Source organism: Clarias gariepinus, chromosome 13 (assembly GCF_024256425.1).
Source record: "Clarias gariepinus isolate MV-2021 ecotype Netherlands chromosome 13, CGAR_prim_01v2, whole genome shotgun sequence".
Lineage (NCBI taxonomy): Eukaryota > Metazoa > Chordata > Actinopteri > Siluriformes > Clariidae > Clarias > Clarias gariepinus.
The window spans coordinates 31,111,494-31,130,658 of NC_071112.1; the positions used below are offsets into that span (position 1 = coordinate 31,111,494).

General features: G+C 39.3%; 3 protein-coding genes across 8 annotated transcripts in view; 2 read left to right on the forward strand and 1 right to left on the reverse strand.

Moving 5' to 3' along the window:
- nid2a (nidogen 2a (osteonidogen)) overlaps positions 1-3,228 on the forward strand; it is a 41,348-nt gene extending 38,120 nt beyond the window's left edge. For all 3 annotated transcript variants that reach the window (XM_053510351.1, XM_053510353.1, XM_053510352.1), the window contains 3 exons: positions 769-892; positions 2,217-2,329; positions 2,784-3,228. In XM_053510351.1, the coding sequence (XP_053366326.1) occupies positions 769-892; positions 2,217-2,328 (236 nt within the window). In that variant the 3' untranslated portion in view covers position 2,329; positions 2,784-3,228. The remainder of the gene's footprint in view (positions 1-768; positions 893-2,216; positions 2,330-2,783) is intronic.
- Positions 3,229-4,641: 1,413 nt separating this feature from the next.
- Positions 4,642-10,607, reverse strand: rtraf (RNA transcription, translation and transport factor). The gene is made up of 8 exons (XM_053510370.1): positions 10,449-10,607; positions 9,822-9,946; positions 8,679-8,778; positions 8,265-8,348; positions 7,471-7,559; positions 7,296-7,364; positions 7,026-7,074; positions 4,642-5,177 (listed from the first exon to the last, which is right to left on the reverse strand). The coding sequence occupies exons 1-8, from the start codon at positions 10,507-10,509 to the stop codon at positions 5,023-5,025; spliced, it is 732 nt and encodes a 243-aa protein (XP_053366345.1). The 5' UTR covers positions 10,510-10,607; the 3' UTR covers positions 4,642-5,022.
- A 688-nt stretch (positions 10,608-11,295) lies between these two features.
- The window catches only part of si:ch211-266o15.1 (zinc finger MYM-type protein 4), a 39,476-nt gene continuing 31,606 nt past the window's right edge, over positions 11,296-19,165 (forward strand). For 2 of the 4 annotated variants that reach the window (XM_053510422.1, XM_053510419.1), the window contains exons 1-3: positions 11,296-11,661; positions 17,282-17,333; positions 17,861-19,132. In XM_053510422.1, the coding sequence (XP_053366397.1) occupies positions 18,088-19,132 (1,045 nt within the window). In that variant the 5' untranslated portion in view covers positions 11,296-11,661; positions 17,282-17,333; positions 17,861-18,087. Of the gene's footprint in view, positions 11,662-14,493; positions 14,549-17,281; positions 17,334-17,860; positions 19,133-19,165 lie in introns of all 4 variants that reach the window. The other 2 variants (XM_053510420.1, XM_053510421.1) reach the window with 2 other exon arrangements.

A 19,165-nucleotide genomic window follows, 5' to 3' on the forward strand; every position in this document is an offset into this window, starting at 1 on the left:
GTACTATATAAACCGTATTTTTTATTTCACGTCTAAATGTTAGTGTCTTCTAGGAAAAAGAAGACTTTTTTTATAAGCCTTAATCTTTACAACGAAGCGTATGTGTAACTGTATGATGATGTACAGTACTGTATTTGTTTACTGTATTTTTCAGGAATAGTTCTCCAGGCTTCCTAAAGAATGGTCTTGTTTGTTAATCGTTTAAGCATTAAAAAAAAACATCTTAAACTTAGGTCCTGACCCAGTGAGAAACAGGTGGAGATGATGACAGATGATCAGGAGGTGATTAGTTACTGCTGATGCTGAAAGCTGAGTGGTTTGAACAGACGAGAGGGGAAATGAGGTCGTTGTTGTGGTTGTTACAAAAACAAGCAATTTTTTTATTGTGTCTTTAGGCACTTTACAGCCTGTCAGAGTAAAATATGGTGGCACAGTGGTAAGAGGTCCAAAGACATGCAGATTAGGCTAACTGGCATTCCCAAATGGCCCATAGTGTGTGACTGTGTGTGCATGTTAACTGGAGGTCCTACTGAGGTTGTAAAAATGGGAATAATGGGGCCTCCACAGGCCCTAGTTGGACTACAGAGGTTCCTAGATGGATAAATAGAGTAAAACATGTGTGCCCATTTCTTTAATTTAATGTACATCATTTAATTTAATTTAGTATGATGAAACGGGGGGCTCAAGACTTTTGCACAGTACTGTATTTAAGAGAGAAAAGTGCCTTACACAAGATTAAACAACCTGTCTGGTTTTGTGTTATAAAAGGAACCAAGCGTTTGGAGTGTATCGCGCCTGACGGGACGGGGCGACGCGTCATTAACAGCAACCTGAACTATCCGTTCAGCATGGTGTTTTACGCCAATCACTTCTACTACACAGACTGGAGGAGGTAATGAGCCAGCCAATCACAATCAATAATCATATGTATTAATTATATCACTAAATCTAACGACCTAAAATCATCATCAGTAACCGAAAATTGGGTAAAGGTTTAGGTTTAGGTACACACGTAGCACATCGGTGACGCTTTGAGAAAGCTGTACGAGGCACACGTAGTGTCATGAACACTATTTAAAGTTCTGAGCATATTTTAGATCATGCATTTGGCTGACATATGGCCTTCATGATTACGTGATGCTGTAATGGAACGGGGCTTCAAGAGAGCTCGGACCACTAACATGTGCTGAACAAAAGGTTTTGATGTTGCACTGAGAAGTAGCCACAAAAATATCTTACACAAGATAGAAACATTTTACAGAAGATTTCTCAATAAACAATACGAGACGTTTTGACCAAAATGAAGCCAACACAAAGCGGCAAAAAAAAACAACAACATGCAGTTCCTTAAATGTCCACTGGGGGCTGGCTCCAAAATGCACCAATCCTTATAGAGCTACGTGTTAAAACGCTTAAATTTACAACAAAAATAAAATCGTGTGTTTGATTTCCTATTCATGACGACTGTAACATGGTCAATTTTTTATGTAACACATCGGCTACAATTATATTCAGTCATAAAATTATGCATAATTAGGGGCGTGGCTGATTTGAGTGACAGCATTACTTTAGCTAACCAGCTAACTGGAATCGGTGAAGTTAAACTTACATCAAGAAATGTATAAGTTGACACAGCATGACATGTAGGGTATGGATGGCGGAGTTCAATCAAATGCGTTAGCGTAAGGTTAGCTGCCATAGCTCGCTAGTTTGTGGGTGCTAACTGAGTCGTTTGCTCTGGTCATTTGCCCATTTATGGATTAACCGGGGATTGTGGAAAAGTCGACTCCTGCCAAGATGGCAACCGATCAGAGGTCCTACAGCTGAGCTTCAAAACCAGAAAGCTTCATAAAACCTACAGGTGGCGCCACTGAGCCGTTTGTCCAGTTATTATACAATCTAAGCCTATTAATTCCAATAGTATAACTTTGCAGGGTTTATGAGAAAGTTACGAAGATCATAAGGTGCTACTCAAATTATTGATTTTAAATGTGTAAAAAATTTTAAATGAGAAAATATGACAAATAATAAATAAAAATCATGGCATTAGCGTTCAACCAAAGGTAAGTTAAACTACATTAGACCACACAAGGAATGAAAAACTTAAACTGTATGTATGAATAATAAAAACCTTAGATGTTTTATATTTTCAGAAACGTTACACATTAGTACATTTCTGGGTGTTCTTTCTCTCACACTCGTCATTACCGTTGCAGGGATGGAGTCATCGGTGTAAGTCGAGACTCGAACCAGTTTACAGACGAGTACCTGCCTGATCAGCGTTCACACCTGTACGGCATCACTGTCGCCTCGTCCAGCTGTTTATAAGGTGCGGTTTATACATTTACGTACGGAAGTTCTTCCTCTGTTTGTAGTCGAGCTCTGACTGACCGTCCCAGCCTATGTTTATGAGAGGTTTAAAATACAGAGATGTTATTGAGTTTCGGTTGTGATATGAGGACGTGTATATGTTTTTTTTTTACTTGTACAAAAGATACAAATATTTTCATGAAGTGACCTTTTGTACTGCTGTACTGCTTTTGTTGACTCCCACAAATACCTTATCGTAAGTAAAATATGGGGTTGTGTGTGTGTATGTGTGTGTGTGTGTTGACATGCTAATAAAGGTGAGTGAATGAAAAATGACAGACCCAAAAACACACACAAAGGCTTCAAAGCATTTCCCAGAACACGAGTGTGTTTTGTGGCAGAACTGAAATGAGAGAGGGTCGGCTCTGATCCTGATCCTCCGTGACCTAACCTGGCTGTTTTCTGTCTTTCAGGGAGGATGTAATAACAGAGCCACTGTTACATGGTGCTAATTTTTGGGGATTTATAAGTTTTTTTCTACATGTTGGGAAACGAACGCCTGTCTCAGCCGTCGCCAAAGCCACCTGCGTCTTTATAAACCCCGTAAGAAAAAAAAGGTGACTTTTCCCCCCTTGTTTAGTTTTGTACATTTGTTTTATACCTCATTTCTTTCTACTGTATTTTCATGTTGTTGTTTTTTTAATTAAAATAAAGCCAAAGAGGCCCAAATTAAACGTATGAATACGTTTATACATGTGCGCAGTGTCGGAGCCCTCAGTGCACTAATAACAATCTAAACGTTGAGGCTGAACATAGCCGACGTCTTGTCTTTACTACAATTCCTTTTTGTAACCGTTTTTAAAAAAATCTTTTGTAAGATGTGATATTTATAACAATAAAATGTGATCCACAGTTGGACCGATGTGTGGTTTAATGCCTAATTATGTTATAGAGTTAATTATTAAAAGATGCCATCTTTATTTTTATCCATTTATCGTTAATGTTAAGGATAATTTCTGCTGTTATGCAAATGACTGAATTGATTCAATCCATTCTGATCGGTGGTTCAGTTTTCGATTGATCCTATTTAAACTTTTAAATGTTAAATTCCCTCAAATGAATAAATTCCTATGTTCATATCTTCCATAGCTTTCTTTAGAAAATGCCAAACGTTTCAATCTTCCTTTTTAAATTTTTTGTAAGAGTATAGCTAAAAAAAAAAACAAAAAACTTTTTATTCTTTTTGATGTTATGTGCGTTTGGTGCAATATCATCACCTACTGGACTGGAACAGAAGTTCACCAGGGGAAATGGAAAAATGAAATTTAAACAAAAACAAGTTACAGAGGATTTCACTCCATATTAGATACTTTAACAGGTACTAAAGACTTTAAGCCGAAATATAACTGCTTGAGACAAATCAAGAACTGAACTGACATTACTGCCTAAAAAACATCGATTTGAACCAAATTGAGGATTCATAGCTCTAGTAGTAATGTCACTGTGACACAGAAGTTCCAAAGCTTGTATCGAGCAAAAGGGAGTGTGTCGAATTAAGTCTCGCTTTAAGGCGTGCGTCAGTTCCCTTAATCATGTGACCAACGACAAACAAAGCCTCGCGTGTATTATATAATTATTATAAATATAATCATTATATTGGTGGTTTCTGTTCTTAAATTTTTGATTCAAGACTCAAGAAAACTTTTTTTTTTTTGCATTTCACAATGAACTTTACATTTACTTCTTATATACGAAGAAGAAAAACGCACAAAACCAACAAGCTGGCAGCGAGCTTAAAAACAAAATGTCCACTAAGTACTGGTTGTAAGCACGAACCCAATCCTCTAATACATCGCCTACCTTCAACACACAACACTGTTAATTCTTTTAGGGGGTGCCATTTCCTTTGTTTGAACTCAACGGCCAGTCTATTTGTCAGGAATTATTTCTACAAACGGATGAATTCGTGTCCAGTTTAAAAAGTGTGTCCTTGAATCATTTGAGAGTCAGTGTGTGATGATTCAGACCAACAGTTTGTACTGCGCTAACCTGGTATCTGTATAAACCCCTCTCTCATCAGCTACATTAGTGTTGTTCTGACGTCCAAACATCAGACACAGAGCATGTCTTGGCCAACACACTAGTCCCGTAGTGAAGAGGAAATGGGCTACATTTTACTTTTTGGCTGAACTCCTGCTTTAATGAAATGAACTGAATTATTTGGCAGCTGGATTTGGGAGTTGAGGAACACCGAGCTCGAGTTACTGCCAAAGAAAAAGTGCACGTTCAAAACGTGGTTAAAAGAAAACACAAGCGTTTGACACAACCAACTGTTGCATTAATGTCATTTATATGTATACACACATTTGCAGTTTGTGTACATCATCTTCATTGAAAGAAAAAAGCCAGTCTCTCTCTCACACGAAAAAACAAAACAAAAAACCCTTGCTGTCCAAAAGCCCCTTATTAATTTCCAAGGGAATAGATCTGTTATACAATACTTTGAAGAAAAGAATAAACTGTTAATGACAAATGTAGTGACTGTGCAACTCAAATTTTCTCCACATGTCCGAAACATATCGGATTTTTTAAGTCTAAACGGAAATCTCGTCGGGTTTTGAATTTCATTCATCCTGCAAACCGTGGCACGCTAAAACCCAACGATCGTCCCGTTCCCATACGCTCTGTCCCTTCGGTCGCGCGTGTTGATGATCATCTGCCCACTTTGCCGAGACGGTGATCGGTCTTTGGGTCGGCGATGATGGCCTGCACGGCCACGATGGCCTCATTGATCCTCGTCTGGAGCTCGCGCAGCTCCTCGACGTGCAGGAGCCGAAGGATACGAGCCGCTTCGTTCAGAGTGGCGTCTAGGAAGGAAGAGAAAAAACATCCACATGTCAGGACCTGACGTCTCCTACGACTGGGGTGTGAAATAATTACTTTAGGTCTGCTTGATAGTTGTCGGTCTTTAAAAAAAGAAAAGAAAAAAAACCACGAGACATCCTTTGTACCTCTACCTTGTAATCGATGCGCGTTAGTGTCAACGTAACACACTGTTAAAAATGAATTACGGGACATTATTGGATCTTAAAGACTACTATTGTACCTCTAATTATCTTTTGAAGAAACTACACAGAGGAATCTGAAACACACAGCATGCTCGGTTCACTTCCTGCAGGGAGTCTAATCGTAAAAGTGCATAGAAAGAGAGGACAGAATACAGCTCCATTTATTTATTTTTTTAATACCGTGGAACCTTGGATTGCGATCATAATTTGTTCCGGAAGTGAGCTTGTATTCCAAAACACTCGTAAATCAAATTAAATTTTCCCATAAGAAATAATAAAATGGAAACTCAAATTAATCATTTCACAGCCCAAAAAAATAAGTACATAAAAAAATTTATACAAAATATAAAGTAAAAATAAAACAAATTAACCAGCACTTTACCTTAGTAAAGTAAAAAAAAATCCTGACAGTTAAGTGTTTCCGTTTATGCACGGAATGTGTGTGTATGTGTTTGGGTTTATCGTTATGTGTGCGCACATACATAACGACAGGCTGAGGGACAAAATTTATTTTTAACCTCTAATGAGACTTTCTTTTTCTTTATCGTCACGCACACACGTGTGTTATAGGAAACAGTACACGGGTGCTGTACACGTGCTTAGAAACATAATGGTTACACATGGTTTACTATAACACATGGTTACAGTGTTATAGTAAACAATACACGCATGCACAAATGTTGATTATACCAATAAAAGACGCGCACTAAGACCCAGCAGGGCAGACGATTTCACACAATTCCGCAACGCAAGAGAGAAAAAACATTGGCTCAGCTGTGATTAGGTGACGCTCGGCATCAAGTGATGTACACAAACATCAAGAAGCGTATGCGTGATACATCATACTTGGTACTCGTAAATCAAGACTTGTTCGTTTTTCAAGTCAAAATGTATTTAAAATCTTTGCTCGTCTTGCGGAACACTTGCAAACTGCGTTAGTCACAATCCGAGGTTCCACTGTAAGTGTCATAGTAACAGAGTGAGTTAGGGAGCGTCTAAGTTCTGCCGTGTTAAAATACAGTGTGGATGCGGGATTTATTCATTTTATTACAAGTCAACCGGGACTTTTGCGTGTGGGTTTTTTTTTCTTATTTTTTTCTGGTGATTGAAGGTATAAAAACGGTTGACATTTACAGAAGCACAATACAGTGATAGACTCCTAGCCACACTTGTTCCTGTGAACATTAGGCGAGTGGAACGCCTGATCTTTGAAAATCGACAGATATCTTGTCATCAACTTGCAGAAAAAAGAGACGCATCTGTCTGTGTGAACTGTACACACAGTCATCCACCAAGACCACTCGCACATTACTGGAACTCGTTACTAGCTGGGAGTTATTGCCACGTCCCCCGTACTGTCCTGACCTCGCTCCAAACCATTAAAGGAGTTCCTGTGAGGCCGGCGTATCATATTTGAAGCAGGCAATCTGTTCATGGCTTTGGTGTACCGAGAAAACATTCTACCTTGATGATGCCCAAGCGCTTGTAAAACACTGGGATAAGTGCATCAGTGTATCAGAGGATTAAATAGAGAAATAAAGGGAGTTTTTTACTCTCAGAACTGTGTTCTGATTACTTGAGGTCAAAGTTCTTTGACTTGAGTTTAGTTTTGTCCATGTGTGAACCGTGACGGTGTCCCCTACATACCTCCGGTGTCAAATCCTAGGATGTGCTTGTCCAGAGCAACCGGCAAACCCTACAGCAGCAACAAAGGCTTTAATTAGTTAAGTTCACGAACACAGTCTACATGAACACCGTGATCTCCGAGTGTTCAACACACACCCGTTAGCACACATGGAGCTGAAAACTCACATCATTTCTACACTTTATTAACCTACAAAGAGCAGACAGTCTGCCGTCTAATCCTTCTGTGCTGTGTTGTTATTATTATTATTATTATTATTGTTATTAACAGACCTCTTTCGACTTGTTGGCTTTTGCAATGGCGTCAGGAGTCAGGCGTTCTTGGACGAGGATCCTAATGGCCTGTGAGAGGAAAAAAAATTAATAAATAATAGGTTCAATGAAGTGGTTTAATTCAGAACTGGAACAGCAACTAGTTCGGGTCGGGATGTGTTTATTCGCTTTTCACCTTGAGCATGATGAGATAGTCGTCGTGTCTCTGGATCTTCAGAAGGTTCGCCAAGGCTGTGACTCCGGCCTTAAAGTCAGGATTGTTGCCTGGTAAAAACACAAACGCATGTGTGATACGAGAGCCCGTGCAAGAGCAGTACTGTAACTGATACAGTTTAATAAACCATAAAAACACTCGCAAAAATAATCTGAAATATTAAACTGACACAAACATCATTGAGAGAGAGAGAGACCTTTGATGTGCATACATTCACAAAACTTTATCTTTCTATCTGTTTATTTATGTGATTTAAAAAAACAGAGAAAGTGTCTCTCTCTCACATACAAGCACACACAAGGCACAGGAAGAAAAAGGTCAGAGAGAGATGAAGAGAAAGAAGTGACAGATGGAAGTAAAGAAAGAGTCAGAAATAGGGATAAATGAGTCATGTAGTGAGAGAGAGAAAGAATGAGTCACAGAGAAAGAGGGAGAGAAGGCGTCATGGAGAAGGAGAGCAAAAAATCAGAAGGGGATAAAGGGGAAGAAAGAGAGGGAGAGAGAAAGAAAATCATAGAGAGGGGAAGCGAGGAGCAAAAAAGAGTCAGAGAGAGAGAGAGAGAGAGAGAGAAAAAACAGACAGAAAAGAATCAGAAAGAGAGAGAGTGATAGAGAGAGTCAGGAACAGGGGAGTGCAAAAGAGGCAACAAGAGAAAAATAAAAGTAATAATAAGAAAGAGTAGCATGGACAGAAACGAATAGAGAGAGATTTAGGTCTCTTATTGTTATAAGAGGTGAGAGGAGAAAGCACTCACTGTCCAGGTTAACGAGCGGGTCGGCTGGTTTTTGGCTCGCGTTGTTCACCTCCCCTGCCGGCGCGCAGTTTCTGTATTTCTCCACTGACAAGCACACAAACCGTTTTATAATATAATCCACAAAGTCTCAAACTCTACACGAACACTGATTAATGTGTAAAGACTAAATGACTCGAACCATGTGACGAAAAACAGGGAGTGTGTTTATGGACAGAAAATCTGAGGCAACACTGCCATCTAGTGCCACCTAGTGCTCTCTACATGTACTCGTACTGCTAAACCTTCACGTTTTCACCTCACAATAAACCACTTAGGCGTCATTTCCCATACAGGAGAAGTGATGATGTAATCCTGTAGGTTATTAGTATTGTTTGGTTACATCCTTAAACAAATATTAAAAAAGAAAATAATTACCATTGTCACCATATTCAAACCGAACGGCGAGGCCCAGCAGCCAGTCGATGGACTCACACCGTTCCTGAACACTGAACGGGCAGCTCACGTCTCGGAGATACTGAAATAAGTAAGAGAGATGAGAAAAAAAAAACCTCATGTTTATAGATCGTGTGCATCATGGGTATTCAATTCAATTTCTACTTGAGTTTGGCTGTGGGAATTTTTGATTCAATAGCATGAAAGCGTGTTGTAAATGATTCTCGAGCAGCTCAAGAAGTATTTACAACTAATAAAAGCATCTAATTCGCACAAAAATGTTGTGTCATTTGTGTTATTAATTGTTTAAATGTCAAAGCGATTACAAGAAAAATCTGCACCAAATTCCGGTCCAGTAGATGGCGATGATGGACCAACCGCTAATATCTTTTAGAAATGACTATTTTAGGTCATTTAATGTTTGAAAGTGTATCTAAATAATTTATTTAAAAAATGTGAATCGAATATGAATAAAAAAAACTAAAAACAATTAAGAAATAAAAAGCATAATTGAATAAAGTGCAGTTATACAGATAAGTGATCTGAAAGAAATCACCATAAATGATTATCAATCAGAGCGAACAAATTCAAACGTTTTCTAATAGCTAATAAATAAATACGTAAATAAATAAATACATAAATAATATATTTTTTTAAATGGCTGCCCATGAGGCCGGCAGAAAATCGGTCAACAAGCAAAAAAATCTAATCGACTGAATGGTGACATCATTTAAAAATGTTATTTCCAGCATGATTACCGCTAAATGCTTATAAATAAGTCATGGTTTATGGTTGTATTTCATTCGTGAGTCATCAAACAGTGTCTGGATTATTCTGTACAGCTGAAATCTTCTCCTTGAATTCTCTTTTTTTATTCTTCTCCAGGTTAAGCTTACCCTTTATTTTAATTTTCATATTTATGTCCTATTTATATTCTTTTATTCTTACGTCACGAGCAGTTGTCTAAGCATTTCACTGCATATCGTACTGTGTAAGACTGTGTACGTGACAAATTAAATTTGAATTTGAAATTTTAATTTAAAGAACTTTTGGTTTTGGTGAACCCGTTTCCCAGCTCATCTCCGATCCCCGTCCCTGATCTGGAAGCTCTTAAAACAAAATCACCTTTTCAAAGGACTTGGGCCACTCAGAGCTGGAGATGTTCCTGAGGTTTCCGCGATCCTCTATCTTATAATGACGGATTTTCTGGTCCTCCAGCCAGACGATGAAATTTCTGAACTCTGTTTCATCTGTGTGAGACAGAAAGGGGAAAAAGTTAAACACAAAAGACCTTTAGGCCAATCTTTAACTTTCTATCTAATGATATGGGTCTGCTTTAGGTATACATGGTATCAAAAGGTTTTGAGACTAGTTTTGTAACATGCCAACAGATGGCAGCACAGAGCTGAACGCACAGTCACAGCAAGCACTGAATTCTACAGTATTAGATTTAGTTTCAACACAGTGTCTATGAGTTGTTGATTATCACCGCCCCCTTGTGGTCATCTACCGAATCGTCCCTTTCATTTTAAATCCTTTTTTCCCTCGCATGTGAGCTGTTACTATAGAAACGAAAATATATTAAAGACAACATTTAGTTATTTAATATTCTCTCTATGTCAAAGGTCTAATTAATTGAGTCTAACTTATTATTCTACGCCCGTGCCACTGATTCAAATTCGCACTTTCGAAATTTTTAGAATCCTGTGGAGCATGGACCCGCAGATCCGCTGTCACTGCCACACTGCTTACCTCTGCAGTCAAAACCCGCAGGATTGTGATAGTCTAAAGCCGTGAGCTTCCTACGGAACATTTTATATTTCCAGAAAAACAGATTAATTAAGCTATACTATACTACAGAGCTGGCTACGTAGAAACTGCTCTGCTAGCAGCAGTGTGAAGCAAGCCACACTCAAGCAACTTCCGGTGTCTAAAGTTCACTTCCGGGTTCTGTTTTCCAAAATAAAGGATTTAAAAACAGACGGTAATTTATCTGTAATAAATTAGTAATCCTTATTTCCCACAAAGCTTTACCATATTAACTATTAATAAAATATTTCTTTGGATTGTTTTTACATTTTATTTTACATCTAGGTATAAGGATTAGATTATGCAGAGACCAGGACCCTACAAGTATTATTTATTTTAGTATTAGCGCATAAATAAATCATCAATCGTACAACCATAGCTATAATTATTACTTAGCAGTTTGGCGGTAATATGATATAATTTATTTCTAGTTTAAAAGATAAATGTATGTTAGCTTTATGTTAGCTGTCGACTTGTGAAGATTTGAATATATATATATATATCCTTCTTGAATTGACATGAAATACGGTAAAATCACACTAACCGAGATTGTTGACACTCCGAATCGCTAGAGGGCGCTCGCATGACAAAAAAAACTGCAGGCGTGTGGAGTGGCAGTACGACTCAACCGCGCGTATTTTTTTCTCTCGGGAAATCCCGCCCATTTCTGTGAGATTGGCTAACACGCAATTTTACCGTCTTCTGATTGGCGAATTATTTGTTAGCCCGATCGAGTAACCAATCAGCGCCGGGGAAGGTGGGACTACGGTAGAAAAAGAAGGCACTGCGGATGAATCCTATGTGCAATCGATTGCATGCTAGCTGTATAATATATTATTGTATATTATGTAAATATTATGGTTTTAAGCAATTATTTTCAACTTACACAAAAATCATTTGCGATTAAGCTGATATAATTTTACAGGCTGTTGCAGGATAAGTTGGGTTTTGCCTCCTGACTTTGTCTGCTAGCATGTTAGCTTGTAGCCGATACTCACATACGATTAGATTATTGTCATAATTATAATAATAAGCATAATATGACATTTGCGTAAATAATCAGTTAATTGAGTGTGAATGGTGACGTCTCTTCGGATAATCCCAGTTTGAGTGAGTTTGTACTTGAAGCTTTAACATGGCGGAAAACAATGCAGAGGTAAGCAACGCGCACCATATCCCCTCCAGCGCGCGCGCGCTCGCTCTTAACTAGATATAGAATGTTTTCTCTCTTCTTTTTTAGATTATAAACTTGTGCATCATCTACAAACCCTTCTGAGTGAGATTTCAATGAAATGCATGCCTGAAAACACATCTAATTTTAAAAACATAATCCAGTTTTAAAACCTGAATGCTTCTGAAGCACGAGCTAGCTCGTAATGTTAAAGGAAAAACACATTAAACATTAGTGTGTGTGTGTGTGTGTGTGTGTGTGTTTAGTGCTTCTGGTGCTAGGCTTGTAGCTTGTCCTGCATTTTGTTATTCCTGTAAAAACTACAGCTGGGGCCAAAAGTTTTGAAAACGAAGCAAATATTAATTTTCACAAAGTTCTGCTGCTTCAGTGTTTTTAGATCTTTGTGTCAGATGTTACTGTGGTACACTAAAGTATAATTACAAAGACTTCATAAGTGACAAAGGCTTTTATTGACAATAACATTACGTTTACGCAGTGTGGTAGTGATGGTCCTGAATTAATGATTTGTTCTTTTTTGAACGAATCTTAAACGTGACTCAGAAGAACGAGTCGTCTCGGAGAGTGATTTATTGATGTTCTACTGGGCGCGCATGCGCAAATCCTCCGGAGGTCCTGAACAGGAAACAGAATCGAACTCGAGTCGTTCGTTCCTTTGTCACGTGACTCCCATAGGCGCTGTGAAGTGACTCGGACTGGAAGATATGATGTTGAGCTACTCCTCCTGTTTATTATAATATGTCTAAAGCTGCATTGTAATATCTTAATTACTGGAACTACAGCCAAAACCTGTAAGACGTATTGGGGGTCTTTTTATTGAAAGCTCAACATTTTATTTTATTTCTGATCAAAAGAACGAAATGAACTAAATGACTCAAAAAAGATTCGTTCATTTTGATAAACGAGATTCAAAGAAAAGAGTCACTAAAATGATTTAAACTTCTCATCACTAGTGTTGATCCTTCTTTATCAAGACCTCTGCAATTCAGGGCCTCCGAGTGGCGCAGTGGTAAAGTGCGCGCCCTATCATCCGGAGATCGCCGGTTCGAACCCGGAGGTCTAAAGAGAGCTGATTGGCCGAGCTCTCTTAGGGGGGAGGGATGAGAGGTACTCGCGCTCCCACATTAATCACGGCTCTACAACCAATTAGGGGCGTCTGTGAGCTCGCGCACGCGGAAGGAGCGGCTAGCGCTTTCCTCCGAGTGTGTTACTCCGCCCCTAATGGTGCCTGAGCAAGCAGTTCGAAAAGATGCGGTCGGCCGACGTCACGCGGTTCGGAGGAAACACGTGATAGTCTTCGGCCCTCCCGGTTGGGTGGTAGTAGTAGCCTTAATGTGGGAGCCCCCCTAGCGATGGGGAGGAGTTGGACACGACTAAATTAGGGGAGAAAATTGGAAAAATCCCCCCAAAAAAACATTAAAGACCTCTGCCCTGGCCCTGACCTATGGTGCAGCCCATTCTTACATAATCAATACTTTGTATAGTTTGTCAGAATTTGTGTTTTTGTTTGTCCGCCCGCCTCTTTAGGATCGACCACAAGTTCTCAATGAGATTAAGGTCTGGGGAGTTTTCTGCCCACAGACCCAAAATTTCCAGGTTTTGTTTCCAGAGCCACTTAGTTACCACTTTTTGCCTTATGGCGAGGAACTCTATCATGCTGGAAAAGGCATTGTTCATCACCAAACTGTTCTTGGGTTGTTGGCTGAAGTTGCCCTAGGAGGATGTTTTTGTACCATTCTTTATTCATGGCTGTGTTCTTGGGCAAAATTGTAAGTGAGCCTATTCCCTTGGCTAAGAAGCGACACCACACATGAATGTGTCTCAGGATGCTTTAACGTTGGTATGGCACTGGATCAACAGGAGCGCTCATCTTTTCTTCTCCAGACAAGCTTTTTTTCCGGACCCCGCCCTCCCCCACAAACAATCTGAATGGGGATTCATAAGAGAAAATAACTTTACCCCAGTCCTCAGCAGTCCATATCAATCTGTCCCTAAAGATTTTCACTGACCTACTTGAAATGTATGAAAGGGAGTAAAGAAGCCTTAGTTCTTACAAGGTAAGCACCATCAGTCTCGAAAAAAGGTCAATACTGCAAATATCGACTCTTTACATAAACTCAATGTAATTGTCAGTAAAAGCATTTGACACTTGCGCAGACTTTGTGAAAAATAATATTTGTCTCATTCTCAAGACTTTTGCCCACACCTGTAGGTGTTTATGTGACGCTCTGATGTCATGCTATGAAATTTTTTATATATATTATAGTTGCAAGGAAAAGTATGTGAACCCTTCGAAGTTTTGCATGAATTGGTCATAAAATGTGCTCTGAACTTCATCTAAGTCACAACAATAGAAAAATATAGTCTGCTTGAAATAATACATAAACATTATATCTTTTTATGTTTTTATTGAACATAACATGTAAACATTCACAGTGCAGGGTGGAAAAAGTATGTGAACCCCTAGCCTAATGACTTCTTCAAGAGCTAATTGGAGCCAGGAGTGAGCCAACCTTGAGTCCAATCAGTGTGATGATATTGGATGTGTTGCTGAAAGCTGTCCTGCCCTTTAAAAACACACACCAGTTTTGGGTTTACTGGTTTCAAGAAGCACTGCCTGATGTGAACCATGCCTGCCAGAAAATACCTCTCAGAAGATCTACGATTAAGAATTGTGGACTTGCATGAAGCTGGAAAGGGTTACAAAAGTATCTCCAAAAGCCTTGATGTTCATGTGTCTACGGTAAGACACACTGTCTACAAATGGAGAAAGTTCAGCACTGTTGCTACTCTCCCTAGGTGTGGTCGTCCTGTTAAGATGACTGCAAGAGCACAGCGCAGAATGCTTAATGAGGTAAAGAAGGATCCTAAAGTATCAGCTAAAGACTTACAGAAGTCTCTGGCACATGCTAACATTTTTTGTTGACACATCTACAATAAGGAAAACATTTTATATATATAGAGTTGCAAGAAAAAGTTTGTGAACCCTTTGGGATTACATGGAGTTTTGCATGAATTGGTCATAAAATGTGCTCTCACTTTCATCTAAGTCACAACAATAGAAAAACACAGTCTGCTTAAAATAATACTACACAAACATTATATGTTTTCATGTTTTTATTAACCATAAAATGTTACATCTACAATAAGGAGAACAATAAACAAGAGTACATCGGAGGACACCACAGAGGAAGCCATTGCTTTCCAAAAAAAATATTGCAGCACGTTTGAAGTTTGCAAAAGAGCACCTGAATGTTCCACAGCACTACTGGCAAAAGATTCTGTGGACAGATGGAACCAAAATTGAGTTGTTTGGAAAAAACACACCATACTATGTGTGAAGAAAAAAGGCACAGCACCCCAACATCAAAACCTCAACCCCACTGTAAAACATGGCGGAGGGAGCATCTTGGTTTGGGGCTGCTTTGCTGCCTCAGGGCCTGGACAAATTGTTGTCATTGATGGAAAAATGAATTCCAGAGTTTATCAAGACATTTTGATAAACATTTTGTTGTCATTGATGGAAAAATGAATTCCAGAGTTTATCAAGACATTTTGCAGGAAAACGTAAGACCATCTGTCCCCCAACTGAAGCTCAGCAGAGGATGGGTGATGCAACAGAACAATGACCCAAAGCATACAAGTAATTCAACAAAAAAATGGCTTCAACAGAACAAAATACGCCTTCCGGAGTGGCCCAGTCAGAGTCCTGACCTCAACCCGATTGAAATGCTGTGGCATGACCTTAAGAGAGCGATTCACACCAGACATCCCAAGAATATTGCTACACTGAAACAGTTTTGTGAAGAGGAATGGTCCAAAATTACTCCAAATCGTTGTGCAGGTCTGATCTGCAACTACAGGAAAAGTTTGGTTGAGGTTATTGCTGCCAAAGGTGGTTCAACCAGTTATTAAGTCCAAAGGTTCACATTCTTTTTCCACCCTGCACTGTGAATGTTTACATGTTATGTTCAATAAAAACATAAAAATGTATTTTGTGTAGTATTATTTTAAGCAGACTGTCTTTTTTTATTGTTGTAACTTATATAATAACTAGGAAAATCAACACAATCGTTCATTGTCTAAGGGAGTGGTTCTCAAACATTTTCTGTCATTCCCTACTTAAGGGGATGGGAGAATTTGCCCCACTTGTCAACAAAATGATAACGAAATCGGCAAAGCTTACTATTCATTAAAATATAAATTTCTAAACCAATATGATCAAATAAAACCAAGTTCAAAACAGATAATATACACGTGCAATTGTTATAACAGGCTTCCTTTGTCACTTATCTAGAGCTTACTTTCAAAGAACTCGAGTGGCTTATTAACGTGACTGGGGTGTGTTGTCTCTAAGTGTCTTTCTTACTTTGTTACTTGATTAGGCTGATAGTGCTGAATCGCCTGCTTTTTTTGTGGTCCATGTAACAAATGTATCCATTGACGTTATTATGCTCACTACATACAGGACGCTACTGACACGGTTTGTGTCCGCGGTAAAGTTAGTTTAATATTCGCATCTCCGGATAGCTTCAATAGCTGCGTAAATAAACCCGCAAATAAGATACCCACATTCCTTTTTACATTGTCTTTAAGCTACATCTGCCTTAAATTATACATGTTTAAAAGCATAAACACCATTATTCTCTACGGCGCAACGAATGATTTAGGGATCATTGCAAAATGCCGCACACCAACAAAAAGCGTAGAACGATATTGATCTTCCCTTCTGTTCAGCGCCTGAAGGATCAAAAAGCAACTTTGTTGCCACACTGGAAACTAGAAATGCCAGACTAGTACTGCCTGATAAAATATAAATTTTCAACAAAAATACAGAAACATCAGCATATACATTGGAATAAATGAAATTACGTATATAATACAGAATGTTTCCTTATATATTGTTCCTCTGCAATTAACATGCCGACGTTAAACCGTTATTGTTGCACTATGGTTCCACTCTTCCTCTGATGTTATTTAAATTTACTTGTATTAATGATCCATTTCTTAGCGTGTGATTGTTTAGTTTCGCGTGTCCAATCTTTATTGTCAATAAAGAAAAGCATGAATTAGAATAGGTACATCCTATTATTTTCCACTATTTCCCTCCCGTTCATTGCGCCCCACCTGTCATTATACCTGTCTGTATTCCCCACTAGTGGGGCGTGCCCCACACTTTGAGAACCACTGGTCTAAGGTGTTGCTGTAAACAGTGTAAAAACACCACCATAAGTTCGAGAGAATTATGCTTAGACCTGCGGGACAGGGTCGGGCCTCGAGGTTATTATTGTATTTAGTATTTTTAACTTCTTATAATATTTTCATTCGTTTATCGTTTGAATCTTGCCTTAAAAGATCGGAAATTTATCCAGATTAAAAATTTTTCTACATTGAAAAGTCTACAGTGATCACAGAGGCGTTTAGACTATTTGATTCCTCTATACCTTCTAATGTTAATCCTCACAATCCCTCTGCCTAATCTGCTTCTCCAACCAGAATCCAGCTTTATATTTTCAGAAATAATAGTACAGTCATGGTCATGCATATTTATTTCTTTTTTTGCCTTTATCTCTTTCCCTATCTCCAGAATGTCGCTTTTGTGGAGGAAGAAAAACAGAAGGAGACAAAGTCATCATCAGGTAAAGTTCAAGCTAGTGAGCTGGTGAACATCTGGGTTTTAGCGTTTAAAGAAGGAATAAAAAAAAAATTAAGTTCTGTCATATAAATGTTAAATTGTAGATAATTTACTAGTTTACTAGCTCGTTCACATTTGTTGCATTTTATATATATTAGGAAAGCCTTTGTATGTCAAATTTGCAATTTCCATCACGGCATCTATGCAAATGTAAATGAATAAATTCATAAATTAATTGACAACCCCCCCAACCCCAATCTTTAAAAAAAGTTTATTATTAAATAGTGCAAATTGTTTTTGGTGTTATAACAATGCAACATAATTTACATTGTAAGATAAAGTTACTGCATAGATTTACTGATGCAATTTTATGTCTTGTGGTTGTTAGTAGTAAAATGTAAGGAACTGTGATGTTTTAAGCTTAATCCCATTCGCACCATAGGATGCTTTAAGGCCATGGTAGTTCATTTAGTTCCAGCCATTCTAGATGTTTATCAGGTTTTAAAGAAAATTACATTTTCCCCTTTTCAGACTCGTACTTCTTCACTGATTAGCGAAAGCTGTCTGTGGTTCAATTCTGCGAGGTGGTATCAAAAAGTTTCGAGACTAGTTTTGTAACACGCCAACAGATGGCAGCACAAGGCTGCACGCACAGTCACAGCGAGCACCAACCTGCATAAGTCAGCGTGCCAAAAGACATTGTCCTGCGCAATTGGTGCAATCCTGACCACGTGAGTTACCACGTCTGTTATTTCATCATGGATAGCAAGTTACAACAAAGAGCAGATGTAAAATTCTACGTGAAACTGGGCAAATCTGCCACTGAGACGTTTGATATGATTCGGCAAGCTTACGGCGATGCCGCGATGAGTCGCGCAAGGTGTTTTAAGTGGCACGCTCGCTTCAAGAGCGGAAGAACATCACTGGAGGACGACGAGAGATCAGGAAGACCTTCTACGAGCACGACCCCCGAAAATGTTGAAACCATTCGGCAACTCGTGCATGATGATCGTCGGAGAACAATCCACAACATCGCTGCTGTTGTCGGTGTGTCATACGGAACGGTCCAGGCGATCCTCACGTGTGATTTAAAAATGCGCCGTGTTGCTGCCAAGTTTGTTCCCAGGCTGCTGACCCAGGAGCACAAGGAACATCGCGTCAAAATCTGCCAAGAACTCCGTCAGCGTGCCTTGGACGACCCATCCTTCATGTCGAGGATCATAACCGGTGACGAAACCTGGGTGTATGGGTACGACCCTGAGACGAAGCAACAGTCTTTACAGTCGAAGAGCCCGTCATCTCCACGACCAAAAAAGGCGAGGCAGGTCCGCAGCTCTATCGAGTGCATGCTCATCGTCTTTTTTGACATTCACGGCATTGTCCATCGAGAATTCGTCCCCAGGGGGCAGACCGTCAATAGCGAATTCTACTATCAGGTTTTAACGCGCCTGAACGAAAAGATACAGCGAAAGCGACCGGATCTGTGGCACGCAAAAAACTGTGTGCTCCACATCGACAATGAATCCTGCCAACAAGCACTTACGTGTGAGTTTCTCAAGGGAAACAGCATGATCTCACTTCCGAACCCAGACTACTCGCCAGATTTGGCTCCTGCAGACTTCGCCCTCTTCCCAAAGATGAAGGTCCTTCTCAAAGGTCGTCGTTTTGACACCATTGAGGAGCTCCAGCACGAATCACAGAGGGTGCTTGACATGCTTCGGAAAGAAGACTTCCAGGACATATTCCAGAAGTGGCAGGAACGCTGGGAGCGCTGTATTGCTGTGCAAGGGGACTATTTCGAAGGTGATAGTGTGTAAACATGGATAAATAAAGTTC

Excerpts from the sequence above, each read along its gene's own strand:
- rtraf (XM_053510370.1), bottom strand. The coding sequence starts at position 10,509 with ATGTTCCGTAGGAAGCTCACGGCTTTAGACTATCACAATCCTGCGGGT. Across the intron at positions 8,349-8,678 it reads GTTTGAATATGGTGACAATG|TGGAGAAATACAGAAACTGC; the intron begins GTAATTATTTTC and ends TGTGCTTGTCAG. Across the intron at positions 7,365-7,470 it reads ACTATCTCATCATGCTCAAG|GCCATTAGGATCCTCGTCCA; the intron begins GTGAAAAGCGAA and ends TTCCTCTCACAG.